The sequence below is a fragment of the Echinops telfairi genome, unplaced genomic scaffold, assembly GCF_000313985.2.
Source record: "Echinops telfairi isolate 266 unplaced genomic scaffold, ASM31398v2 ScPeMD7_7414;HRSCAF=8452, whole genome shotgun sequence".
NCBI lineage: Eukaryota > Metazoa > Chordata > Mammalia > Afrosoricida > Tenrecidae > Echinops > Echinops telfairi.
In genome coordinates, this window is record NW_022111314.1 from 1,216,243 (window position 1) to 1,227,830 (window position 11,588).

The 11,588-nt window shown below is 65.3% G+C and overlaps 1 protein-coding gene across 1 annotated transcript in view; it reads left to right on the plus strand.

The window, feature by feature from the left end:
• LAMA5 (laminin subunit alpha 5) overlaps positions 1 to 11,588 on the plus strand; it is a 43,929-nt gene that overhangs the window by 17,401 nt on the left and 14,940 nt on the right. Inside the window, exons 10-37 of the mRNA XM_004716080.2 lie at positions 63 to 197; positions 341 to 475; positions 564 to 626; positions 4,060 to 4,200; positions 4,279 to 4,416; positions 4,509 to 4,643; positions 4,778 to 4,912; positions 4,983 to 5,120; positions 5,507 to 5,556; positions 5,773 to 5,878; positions 5,985 to 6,037; positions 6,114 to 6,219; positions 6,569 to 6,668; positions 6,803 to 6,959; positions 7,047 to 7,185; positions 7,461 to 7,603; positions 7,701 to 7,807; positions 7,886 to 8,039; positions 8,321 to 8,481; positions 8,554 to 8,662; positions 9,204 to 9,301; positions 9,379 to 9,580; positions 9,661 to 9,787; positions 10,177 to 10,316; positions 10,686 to 10,801; positions 10,900 to 11,111; positions 11,212 to 11,416; positions 11,530 to 11,585. Of these exons, the coding sequence (XP_004716137.1) occupies positions 63 to 197; positions 341 to 475; positions 564 to 626; positions 4,060 to 4,200; positions 4,279 to 4,416; positions 4,509 to 4,643; positions 4,778 to 4,912; positions 4,983 to 5,120; positions 5,507 to 5,556; positions 5,773 to 5,878; positions 5,985 to 6,037; positions 6,114 to 6,219; positions 6,569 to 6,668; positions 6,803 to 6,959; positions 7,047 to 7,185; positions 7,461 to 7,603; positions 7,701 to 7,807; positions 7,886 to 8,039; positions 8,321 to 8,481; positions 8,554 to 8,662; positions 9,204 to 9,301; positions 9,379 to 9,580; positions 9,661 to 9,787; positions 10,177 to 10,316; positions 10,686 to 10,801; positions 10,900 to 11,111; positions 11,212 to 11,416; positions 11,530 to 11,585 (3,561 nt within the window). The remainder of the gene's footprint in view (positions 1 to 62; positions 198 to 340; positions 476 to 563; positions 627 to 4,059; positions 4,201 to 4,278; positions 4,417 to 4,508; positions 4,644 to 4,777; positions 4,913 to 4,982; positions 5,121 to 5,506; positions 5,557 to 5,772; positions 5,879 to 5,984; positions 6,038 to 6,113; positions 6,220 to 6,568; positions 6,669 to 6,802; positions 6,960 to 7,046; positions 7,186 to 7,460; positions 7,604 to 7,700; positions 7,808 to 7,885; positions 8,040 to 8,320; positions 8,482 to 8,553; positions 8,663 to 9,203; positions 9,302 to 9,378; positions 9,581 to 9,660; positions 9,788 to 10,176; positions 10,317 to 10,685; positions 10,802 to 10,899; positions 11,112 to 11,211; positions 11,417 to 11,529; positions 11,586 to 11,588) is intronic.

Here is an 11,588-nt window from a genome sequence, read left to right on the forward strand (position 1 = left end):
GTTTCGGTGAAGCGCAAGAACTAGTTCCAACCAGGCCTGGGGCGAGATTTCGCATTGTTTAGTGCACTTTGGGGCCTGGACTCAGGAGCCCCTGACCCGCCCCCAGCACCACACCGCGGGCATCAACTGCGAGCACTGCCTGCCCGGCTTCTTCCGCTCCCCGGACCAGCCCCTGGACTCGCCGCACGCCTGCCGCCGTGAGTGGGCTGCACGCGCCCCCCGCCCCCGGGCTCTGGAACGGATGAGGGGTGCCCCGGCCCGTGCGTCCTCGGGGTGCTCTGGTTCCTGGGCCCAGGGCGGGGGGCCGGGGCCCATGCTCGCCCGCCCTGGCCCTGCGCAGGCTGCGACTGCGAGTCGGACTTCACGGACGGCACGTGTGAGGACCTGACGGGGCGCTGCTTCTGCCGCCCCAACTTCACGGGGGAGCGCTGTGACGCCTGCGCGGAGGGCTTCGTCGGCTTCCCGCGCTGCTACCGTGAGCGCGAGCGGACCCCAGCCCCGGAGGGGGCGGGTGGGCGGAGGTCTGCCGGGGACCCCTGGCCCACACGCTCCTGTCTCCCCAGCCGTGTCCCCGTTCTCCCCCAACGACACCGGAGCGCAGTCGCTGCCAGCTGGCCAAATCGTCAGTAAGTCCCTGGGTCCCCCCGGCCAGCTCTGTCCCTGAGGGTGCTGCTTGGCAGGGGCGGTGGGGAGGGGCCCCCAGTCTTGCTCGGAAACCTCCCCCGTCTGAGGGCGCCGACTCCCCTCGACTGTCCCTGCGCCCCCCCAGTCCCCGCGCCCTGTTCTCCCCGCCGGCCAGTGGCCCTGGGTGGCGCCCACTCCTGCCCTGCAAACCCACCTCCCACTCACGCTGAGCAATTCTGCAGAGGGAGGGATTAACCAGCCGGGGGTGTCGTGGTTTCCAGTTAAAACAATATTAATGGGACAGTGATATGCTGACACAAACCCAGTCAAGGGACCATCACCGCTCTGGCTCCTCGCTGACACTCCCCCCTAGAAGGTGTCTGCACATGAGCGTTTGGGGGCAGTCTGGGCTCTCCTGCCAACGTGCTCTCTGGGGAGAGAGGTGGGTGTTTCTCGCCAGGCCCACCTGGGAATAGAGAGATGACAATTAACCTTCCAGAGGAGGCCAGGCTAAAATGTCCGGGACTGCCGCTCTGGCTTATCTGGGTCTCACCGAAACATTTTCTTTCAAAAGGCTCCTTTTTAGTCATCTAGGGAGACACACACACACACACACACACACACACACACACACCTAACCCAAAAGTGGGCAGTTCAAACCCACCAGCCACCACCCACGGGAGGAAGATGGGGCAGTGTGGGGAAAACCCGTGGGCAGCCGTGCACTGGTGGCCCTGCAGGCTTGGGCTTGTTTTTCCATTGTCCCCACAGCAGGGGGACTCACTGCTGCCACCGGGTGGCAGTGTCGTTACCCTTAAACCCACTGCCATCTGGTGGTTGTGACCACAGTGACGCTGCAGGACAGGGCAGAGCCTCCCCTGGGGGTCTCCGAGACTCCGTCTCTAGCCCCATCTCTCCCCCAGAGCAGCGGTGGTCTCAAACTGCTGGCCTTGCGGTTAGCCACTCAAGTATAACCACAGTGCCACCCGGGCTCCTGAGTCTGGGCACGAGGGTTCATCCCTTCAGGGCCCTGGTCCCCTCTGCTCGGGGCGTGGCAGGTCCACATGGGGGTGCTTACCGCAAGGCCGGCCGCTTAAAGCCACCAGAGGCTTCCCCTCCAGACGCAGAGCTTGGAACCCACGGGGCCAGCTCCACCCTGTGTGGAGCCAAGTGTTTATGAGCGGGGGCTCGGCTCCCAGGTGACGTGTCCGGCCTCAGGGACAGGAAGCTTTCCTTCCACAAAAAGGAAGGGGGAAATGCTGACCCCAGCGCCCCACCGAGGCTCGCTGTTTTGTGATGTCTGGGCTCATCACGATGTGTTGGCACACACAGGCAGCACACAGGAGGCAGCGTTTCTGCTTGCGACAGACAGCCTTTGAGTTGAGCAGGCATCCGCGTACCCTGCTCCTCTGTCTGCCCCTCGGCTCCCTGAGCTGCCGTGACCCTTTGATCCCACGTACGGGACTCTTCTAGGAGCAGTGCTCAGGCGATGTTTCATTGGTTTGTGGTTTGTTTTTTTAAAAGACTTTGGGGACTTATTTGGTGTTTAAGATGGAAAGATTGCCTCAGGGAAATAGTTTCAGGAGTTTATCCACAGCTCCAGAACATCTGGAATTCGTGATCCTTTGAAATTCTGTCCCACGCTCTCTCCCCTTTTGATCAGGATCCTTCTATAGGCCCTTTGATCAGAATGTCCACCCGTGGTGGCCAGGAGCACCCCCAGTGCCCGTCCCGTGGCCAAGGAGCCTGTGGCCCATGGGGCCAGTAGCCACTCATTCCACACACACGGTCCATTCCCTGACTCTCCTCCAGGCGAATAGGGACTGCTGGTTGTGCTTTGGGTGGTCACTTGTAAGCTTGTAAGACCCCCAAGTGGTGCACAAGGAGCAGGTGGAAGAGGAACTTTAAGCACGGTGTTAGGAAATGCCCAAATCAAGGAACAAATCCCCATGAGGTGTTTGGTACTTAAGGTTCTGTAAGGTTTGTCAGTAGCTGGTCTTTGGGGAGGAGAACTCAGGCCTTTCTTCCAAGGCACCTCTGGTGGACTCGGGCCCCCACCCTTCGGCAGGCAGCGGAGCACATGCCCCATCTGCCCCAGCAGGGGCTGCCTGTCCTTCCATCCTGGGGCAAGAAACACTGCTGCGCCCCACCTTCGATGGGGCCCTGGATCACCGGCTTTGCCGAGCTTGCTGGGCTTCTGCGGTTCCCGGGGAAGTCTGATCTTTCTTACGCACGTTCCCAGGGGCCGGAGTGGGCACCCGCCAGTCTGCTCACTTGTTGAAACATTGCCTCGGTCCTGTTCGTTGACACGGCTTGTCCGCCCGGTATTCGATCTTCCTGTTCTGGTTCCATCCTCGGCCCTGCGGGGGCTCGCTGCATGTTTCGGTGAAGCGCAAGAACTAGTTCCAACCAGGACTGGGGCGAGATTTCGCATTGTTTAGTGCACTTTGGACTGAAGGCCCCTTTCTTGCCTCTGCTCCCCTTGGCCTGCGACCGGCAGCGTCTCCTTGTGTTGGGAGAGGGGCCCCTAAGAATCACACCCTCGCAGCACCGAGCGCTGCCACCGCGGCTTTCTCCTGACCCGTCGTCGTTTTCGGCATCTTGAGTTTTATAGCTGCTTATCTTTCACAGCCTCAAAGATGTGAATCAGTGGGCTCCAACCAGGAGCAGGCTTGTCCTCTAGGGAAATGTGTCACTGTCGATAGGGGTCCGGGTGTCTGGTTGTTACAGGTGGGGAGGTGCTGCTTGTACCTGGTAGGTAGGTAGGAGCACCAGGAAGCCTGGTCTCCTTTAGGACTTTGAGTTTTGCCCCACAGTCACACCCACTCTATGCAGGACTTTCTAATACCGTCCTTCCCAGCAGACAGCCGTTGGTGGTAGCTGGGCGCCATCTAGCTCCCTGGTCTCCGGGCCGTGGAGACAAGACATGTGTGGTCCGTCTGTCCGCTGGACTCCCTGACTCCGTGCGTCTTGTGCTTGTCCTCACTCTGCTCCCCTCCGGACGGGGAGAGGCCAGTGCCTGCCCTCTGAGGGCTGCTCGTGAGCGTTAGAGCCCAGGTGCCACTTTGTGGACTGACCGTGGTGTCTCCTGAGGCTGTGGCCCTGAGCTCCCGGGCCCGTGACTCCTCCCCTCAGGGTGCGGGGCTGTCTGAGGCTCTCACAGCCTTGCCGCTGTCTGCCAGGGCACAGGCATGCTGTGCTGGCTGCTGAGGTGAATGCCCTGTGCACGTGACCGCTGCCAAGCCTACGTGTGCTCGAGGGTCCATCCCTTGCCGCCCCTGGTCCAGCCTGCTCATAAACCCTGCCTTCTCTTCCATTCGTGCTGCTTGGGGGGGGACAAGAGGATGAGTGGGTGGAGGAGGGAGTCTTCCAGGTGGGACAGACAGGGTCGGCTGCACACCTAAGACCCCTTCCTGTCCACCCCCACCCGTGCAGACTGTGACTGCAACGTCGCGGGGACACAGGGAAATGCCTGCCGCCAGGACCCCCAGCTGGGGCGCTGTGTGTGCAAGCCCGGCTTCCAGGGCACCCACTGCGAGCTCTGTGCCCCTGGCTTCTACGGCCTGGGCTGCCAGCGTGAGTATAGCCCCTCCCCACGTGGACACTGGCACCCGGGCCACTCTGACCCCAGTGCCCCCCCCTCCTGCCCCCCAGCATGCCCGTGCTCCAGCCCTGGGGTGGCCGATGGTGACTGTGACCGCGACTCCGGCCAGTGCCGCTGCCGTCTGGGCTTCAAGGGAGCCTCCTGCGACCGCTGTGCCCCCGGCTACTTCCACTTCCCTCTGTGCCAGCGTGAGTCCCACCTCCCCAGCAGGCGAGCATGGCTGGGGCTGAGGGGGCCTGGGCACAAAGCCCGCCCCTGACACTGCCATTCCCCCGCACAGTGTGTGGCTGCAGCCCCACAGGGACCCTGCCTGGAGGCTGTGACGAGGCTGGCCACTGCCCGTGCCGCCCCGAGTTCGACGGCCCCCACTGTGACCGCTGCCGGACTGGGCACCACGGCTACCCCGACTGCCAGGGTGAGCTCAGTCCAGAGCGAGGACAGGGCCGGCTAGGTCCTGACTGTGTCCCCCCGCAGCCTGTGCCTGTGGCCCCGGGGCACCTGGACCCGCTCTGTGGGGCAGAACCTGACCCCCATGTCCCTCCCCCGCAGCCTGTGCCTGTGACCCCCGGGGCACCCTGGACCCACTCTGTGGGGCAGGAGGCATGTGCCATTGCCGCCCCGGCTACTCGGGCCCCACCTGCCAGGCCTGCAGCCCCGGCTTCCATGGCTTCCCCGCCTGCATCCGTGAGTGCATGGGAGGTGGGGGGAGGGGGCAGGTCCCACTGCCTAGTGCCCACCTCCCGCCCTCCTGCAGCTTGCCACTGCTCACCCGACGGCTCCCTGCACTCAGCCTGCGACCCCAGGAGTGGCCAGTGCAGCTGCCGGCCCCGTGTGACGGGACTGCACTGTGACATGTGTGTGCCTGGTGCCTATGACTTCCCGCACTGCGGAGGTAAGCTGTGCGCATGTGCTGCAGGTGAGGGTGGTGGCCCCAGGTGACGGTGGGTGGCCTCAGGTGAGGGTGGGTGGCCCCAGGTGAGGGTGGGCACTGTGTGTGTGCCCTTGAGTGACGGGCCACAGACCACATGCACTGTCTGTGCACGGGCACCTCGTGTGCCGTGTGGGAGTGCGCGCGCGTCCCCACGTGACTGCATGTGTGCCCATGCTGATCTGTGTCCAGCCTGTGTGCCATGTGCGTGTCTGGGAAGAGGAGGGCACAGGGCCAGGCACCAGAGCAGGAGGCCTGCCTCCTCCCGCGTGTTCACAGACGAGGCACATGGGGAGCCCTGGCCTCGGGGGTCCTCCGCCAGGACCAGCCACTGCCACTTCTCTCCACAGCTGGCTCCTGTCACCCCGCTGGCCTGGCCCCAGTTCCTGCCCTGCCTGAGGTGAGCCCCAGTCTGCCTGCCGTGGGAGGTAGGGCACCGGGCAGGCTGAAAGCCCCAGCCCAGTGGAACTGTCCCTTCCACCTGCTGCCCAGGGCTCTAGGTGGACTTGGTGTGGGTCAGGACAGGTGCCCTCAGTTCTCTTCGCTCCTCAGGGACCTAGGGGGTGTCGGTAAAGAGCAGTGACCCACTCTGACCCCCAGTCTCATCTTCTCCCAGGCACAGGCCCCCTGTGTGTGCCGGGCTCATGTGGAAGGGCCCAGCTGTGACCGCTGCAAACCTGGGTTCTGGGGGCTCAGTCCCAGCCACCCAGAGGGCTGTACCCGTGAGTCTCTGCAGTGGGAGTTCCAGGGGGCTCCTGGGGACAGGTGGGGGCTTCCCACAGAGATCCAGTTGTGGATGGAGGCTAGTCCCCCTCTGCTCCTCCCCAGGCTGCAGCTGCGACCCCCGAGGCACTCTGGGAGGTGTGACAGAGTGCCAGCAGGTAAGTCTGGGGGCGAGGGGTAGGCGGTGGGAAGTGGTAGGCCCCTGCCCAGTCCCACTCCCCTCTCGGCTTCCAGGGCAGCGGCCAGTGCTTCTGCAGACCCCACGTGTGTGGACAGACTTGTGCTGCCTGCAGGGACGGCTTCTTCGGGCTGGACCAGGGCAACTACTTCGGCTGCCGCAGTGAGTCCCAGCCCTCCCTGCACCTGCCCTCACTGGGCACCAACTCAACCTGGGCTCAGGCACTGGGAGCCGCAGGGGGGTGCCAGGCTGGCCATGAGGCGGGGGGCTCAGCACTGGTTCTGTGGGAGCTTATGACCAAATAACTCGCCCCTTCCTCCTATGCCTCTGCAGACATGACCAATCCACCTGCACGTTGGCAGGCATCACCAATCCATCCCAGTGCTCTCACCCCGTCCTGGACTCCCTGCCCTGGGGGATGGCGGGGGGTGGGGGTGGGGGTTGAATGGAGCAGATGGGAAGGGCCTCCTCAGGCAGGGCTGCAAGGCTGACTGACCGCTTCCTGCTGCAGGCTGCCACTGTGATGTGGGGGGCGCCCTGGGCCAGGGCTGTGAGCCTAGGACCGGCGCCTGCCTCTGCCGCCCCAACACGCAGGGTTCCACCTGCAGGGAGTGAGTGCCCCCACTACAGGTGGGGGAGGGGGGAGGGGAACCACAGAGGACCGCTGGCCTGCAGGCCCCTCCCATCCCTGACACCAAGCCCCCCCTGGGTGCTTGCTGCACCCTGGGACTTGCCCCCCTCGCAGGCCGGCACAGGACCACTACCTGCCACACCTGCATCACCTGCGCCTGGAGCTGGAGGAGGCCACCACACCCGAGGGCCACGCCGTGCGCTTTGGCTTCAACCCCCTGGAGTTTGAGAACTTCAGCTGGAGGGGCTACGCGCAGATGACCCCCATCCAGGTAGGCGCCCATTCCGCCCTGCTGCATAGGGTGGCAAGGCTGGGTGTGGGGAGAGGTAACCCAGCTTTCCACCCCTGCCCCCTCCAGCCCCGGATCGTGGTCAAGCTGAACGTGACCTCCCCAGACCTCTTCCGGCTGGTCTTCCGATATGTCAACAGGGGCCCCGCCAGTGTGGGCGGCCGCGTCTCTGTGTTAGAGCAGGCCGAGTTTGAAACCTGCAACAACTGTGCGTGAGCCCCCCTACCCCATCCTGTCCCTTCACCCTGCCCTCAACCCCAATCAGCACCCACCCATCCCCATTCCATCACTGCCCTGCCCTGCCCCACCCGCCCTTTTCCCACTCAACTGCCCTGACCCCAGACCCTGGCCTCTAGCCCCTCCTGCGCTGTCTCACCCCCACCCCATACCTCCGCCTTGTGGGGCCTAAACAGGTGGGTGAACCCAGCCTGGAGGTGGCCTGGGTCTCATGAGTCATTCCCCCCACCCTGACCCCCACCCCAGGCACAGAGCAGAGTCAGAGCGTGACCTTCCCGGCTAGCACGGAGCCGGCTTTCGTCACAGTGCCCCAGAGGGGCTTCGGGGAGCCCTTTGTGATGAACCCCGGCACCTGGGCTCTGCTGGTGGAGGCCGAAGGGGTGCTGCTGGTGAGACGGGTCAGACCCCAGGGAGGCGTGGGCTGGCAGGGGCCACATCCACTCTGAGGCCACCAGCATGTGCCCTCCCTGTCGGTCCCGTCTCCAGGACCACGTGGTTCTGCTGCCCAGTGCCTACGACGAGGCCGCCCTCCTACAGCTGCCTGTGACCGAGGCCTGCAGCTACCGCCCCGCCAGCCAGCACGCCTCGGAGAAGTGAGGGTCCCCAGGCCGGGGGGTGGGCTCACCTGGGCACCCGATGCCCACTCATGCTGATCCCCCCTTTGCCCCCAGCTGCCTCCTCTACGCCCACCTCCCGCTGGACGGCTACCCCTCAGCCACCGGGTCGGAGGCCCTGTGTCTCCAGGACAACAGCCTGCCTCGGCCCTGCCCCTCCCAGCAGCTCAGCCCCTCCCACCCACTGCTGGTGGCCTGCCAGGGCAGTGACGTGCGTGTCTGGGCCCCTGGGGAGGGTCCTGGCTGCCCTGAGCCTCTGTCCCCCAGGGGTTCACGCGGAGGCTGTGTGGGTGCTCCTTTACCCCCAGACGTGGGCACAGCCCCAGACTACACCTGACCCTGCTGGTCACCTCGGGCCTCTAGGGATGAGGATGAGTGATGGAAAGGAGTGGGGGCCGTGGGGACAGCGAGGGCCCTGCAGCGGAGGGGCAGAGGAGGGGTGCAGGGTACAGAGGGCTCTGGGCCCACACGGATGGATGGTTCTGCCCGCAGGTGGACGTCCAGCTTCAGGTGGCAGTGCCTAGGCCAGGTCACTACATGCTGGTGGTCGAGTATGCCAACGAAGATGCCCGCCAGGAGGTGGGGGTGGCTGTGCACAGCCCCCAGCAGCCCCCCCAGCAGGGCACACTCACTCTCTACCCCTGCTCATACAGGTTCGTGGGGGCACCCTGGGGTCCGTGGGGAGGGGTGGATGCTCTGTCTGAACATCCCCCCACCCCCCACAGCATCCTGTGCCGGGGCACCCCTGTGGACACCCAGCACCACCTGGCCATCTTCCACCTGGACACAGAGGCCAGCATCCGGTTGATGACTGAGCAGGCACATTTCTTCCTGGTGAGACTCGACTCTCATCTGCCGGCCCAGCCTCCCTGTCGGGGTTCCCCACCTGTCCCCAAAGTCAAGAGGCTGATCCCTAGCCCCCAACTGCTCCTCCCTAGGTCCCACCCCTGGGGCCCTGTGCCCTGCCATGGAAGCTCTGCTCAGCATTGCCCTTCTAGAATGTTCCACACATGCGGCAGCAAGCCACAGCTGTTGTGTGCCCACCCTTGACCGCGGGGCTTGGAGACACTGGGGTCTGGGCCCTTTCTCCTCCTTGCAGGGCTCTGCTCGGCCCTGGACCGCCCTGCCTGTGTGTGTGTCCTGCAGCCATTCCGTCATGGTGGGGGACATCATGCAGATGCCCCCACCAGTCTGTCCACTGAGCTTCCTGGAGGGCTGGGGGCTGGGAATGGGACGGGGTGCGTTCAGACAGGGCAGCAGTTTGCTGGGATCCAACTGCCCATGAGAAACACCACTCTTCTGCCATGGGTCTGAGCTGCAGGAGGGGCGTGAGCTGGGGGGCGTGGGAGCTCAGTGGTGCCCTCACTGTGCCCAGCACCGCGTCACCCTGGTGCCTGCGGAGGAGTCCAGCGTGGAGCTCCTGCAGCCCCAGGTGCGCTGCATCAGCCGCCATGGCGCCTTTGGACCTGGCAGGTACTGAGCAGGGTGGGGAGGGCCACGAGGGGCCGGAGGACGCGGTGCCAGGCTGACCTGGCTCTGCCTGTCCGCAGTGCTGCCTGCCTACCCTCTCGTTTCCCGAAGCCACCCCGGCCTATCGTCCTTCGAGACTGCCAGGTGCTGCCCCTGCCGCCCGGCCTCCCACTGACCCACTCGCAGGACCTGACACCGGGTGCTCCCCCCACCGTGCCTCAGCCTCGGCCCCCCACCGCTGTGGACCCCGACGCCGAGCCCACTCTGCTGCAACACCCCCAGGTGAGGACTCGGCAGGCAGCCCTGGCCCCAGCCCCTACCCCACCCCGCCCCAGGCTCCGTTCATTGGATTCTTCCCCCAGGGCACCGTGATCTTCGCCACGCAAGTACCCGCCCTGGGCCGCTATGTCTTCCTGCTGCATGGCTACCAGCCGGCCCACCCCACCTTCCCCGTGGAGGTGCTGGTGAACGGGGGCCGCATCTGGCACGGTGAGTGTTTGCTGGGGCTGCGGTCCCTGCCCCCCACGCCCCCACCCATGTCTTTGTCGGACTGTGTGCACTGGCCCTGGCCCTCCTGCCTGAGTCCCCACTGCACTGCCTGCACAGCACGTCCCTGTGCGGACACCCTCAAACGTGCCCTCTGCCCGGCCCTGCCACTGGCCACCACACACCACACACTCCACTGGCCACCACACACCACACACTCCTGATTGCTGCCCTGGTCATAGTGTTTGGGCCACCATGCCCCTGACCCCCCACATACGCATGGGCCTCTGTTGCAGCCCCACCCCCCCACCCCCGTCTTCCACAGAGCCTGGCTCAAGGCCTGGAGTTGGGAGGTGGGATACTTAGGGGCCTGACATGTCTCCCTGCCCCAGGCCAGGCCACTGCCAGCTTCTGCCCCCATGGTTACGGCTGCCGCTCCCTGGTGGTGTGCGAGGGCCAGACAGTGCTGGACGTCACTGACACTGAGCTGACAGTGACCGTGCGCGTGCCCGAGGACCGCTGGCTCTGGCTGGTGAGTGAGAGCCCAGTCCTCAGCCTGATGGGCACCCTCTCCCTCACGTCCCTGCCTGCCGAAAGCCTGCAGTCTATGAGGACCCCAGGCCCACTGTGGGGTCCTGAGACCTCCCGGGACCCCTGACCTCTTCCTGGAAGGGGTGGACTCCGAAGGAAGGGAGAGGGAGGGAGAAGGAGTCGCCAGCCAACACCCTCAGGAGCGCCTTCCACCACCCCAGTGCTCCCCTACCCCTCACCAGGCCAGACCCACTCCGTGGCCTCCAGGTGGCTCCCTTCCTGAGAAGCCTGAGGGGGGAGGGGTGGCGTGGGCACTGTGGACACTGCTCTGCTGGTGCTGGGCCGCGGAGGTGACAGGCCTGTCCCCCAGGACTATGTGCTCGTGGTTCCCGAGGACATCTACACGGCCAAGTACCTGCAGGAGGAGCCTCTGGACAAGTCCTATGACTTCATCAGCCACTGCGCAGCCCAGGGCTACCATGTCAGGTGCGTGGGCCTGGGGAGGGCAGAGGGGTAGTGGCCAGCGAGGGTGCCTGCACCCCCACCCCAAGCCAGGTCTCCTCTCACTGCTGCCCCCACTGCAGCCCCTCCAGCCCATCCCCCTTCTGCCGGGACGCCGCCATCTCCCTGTCCCTCTTCTACAACAACGGGGCGCAGCCCTGTCGCTGCCACGAAGTGGGTGCTACTGGGCACACGTGTGAGCCCTTCGGAGGGCAGTGCCCCTGCCGTGCCCACGTCATCGGCAGAGACTGCTCCCGCTGTGCCACTGGCTACTGGGGCTTTCCTCACTGCAGGCGTGAGTGACCGGCCTGGGGGCGGGAGGAGGGGCTGCTGCTAGACTCCAGGGCGGGACCCAGCAGGGGGCACAGGTATGACCTTGGATCACAACTCCCCAGCATGCGATTGTGGTGCCCGCCTTTGTGATGAGGTCACGGGGCACTGCATCTGCCCTCCGCGCACCCTGCTGCCAGACTGCGTGGTCTGCCAGCCCCAGACCTTCGGCTGCCACCCCCTGGTGGGCTGCGAAGAGTGTAACTGCTCGGGCCCTGGGGTCCAGGAGCTTACAGACCCCAGCTGCGACGTAGACAGCGGCCAGTGCAGGTGCGAGGGCTTTCCCTGGGGGCACTGGTCCCCCTCCCCAGTCTGGCGCACCCCGCGGGCTGCCTGATGGGCTGGGGGTGCACGATCACCCACCCAGCCGGGACCCCGTGCAGGTGCAGACCCAACGTGGCAGGACGCCGCTGCGATACGTGCGCCCCGGGCTTCTATGGCT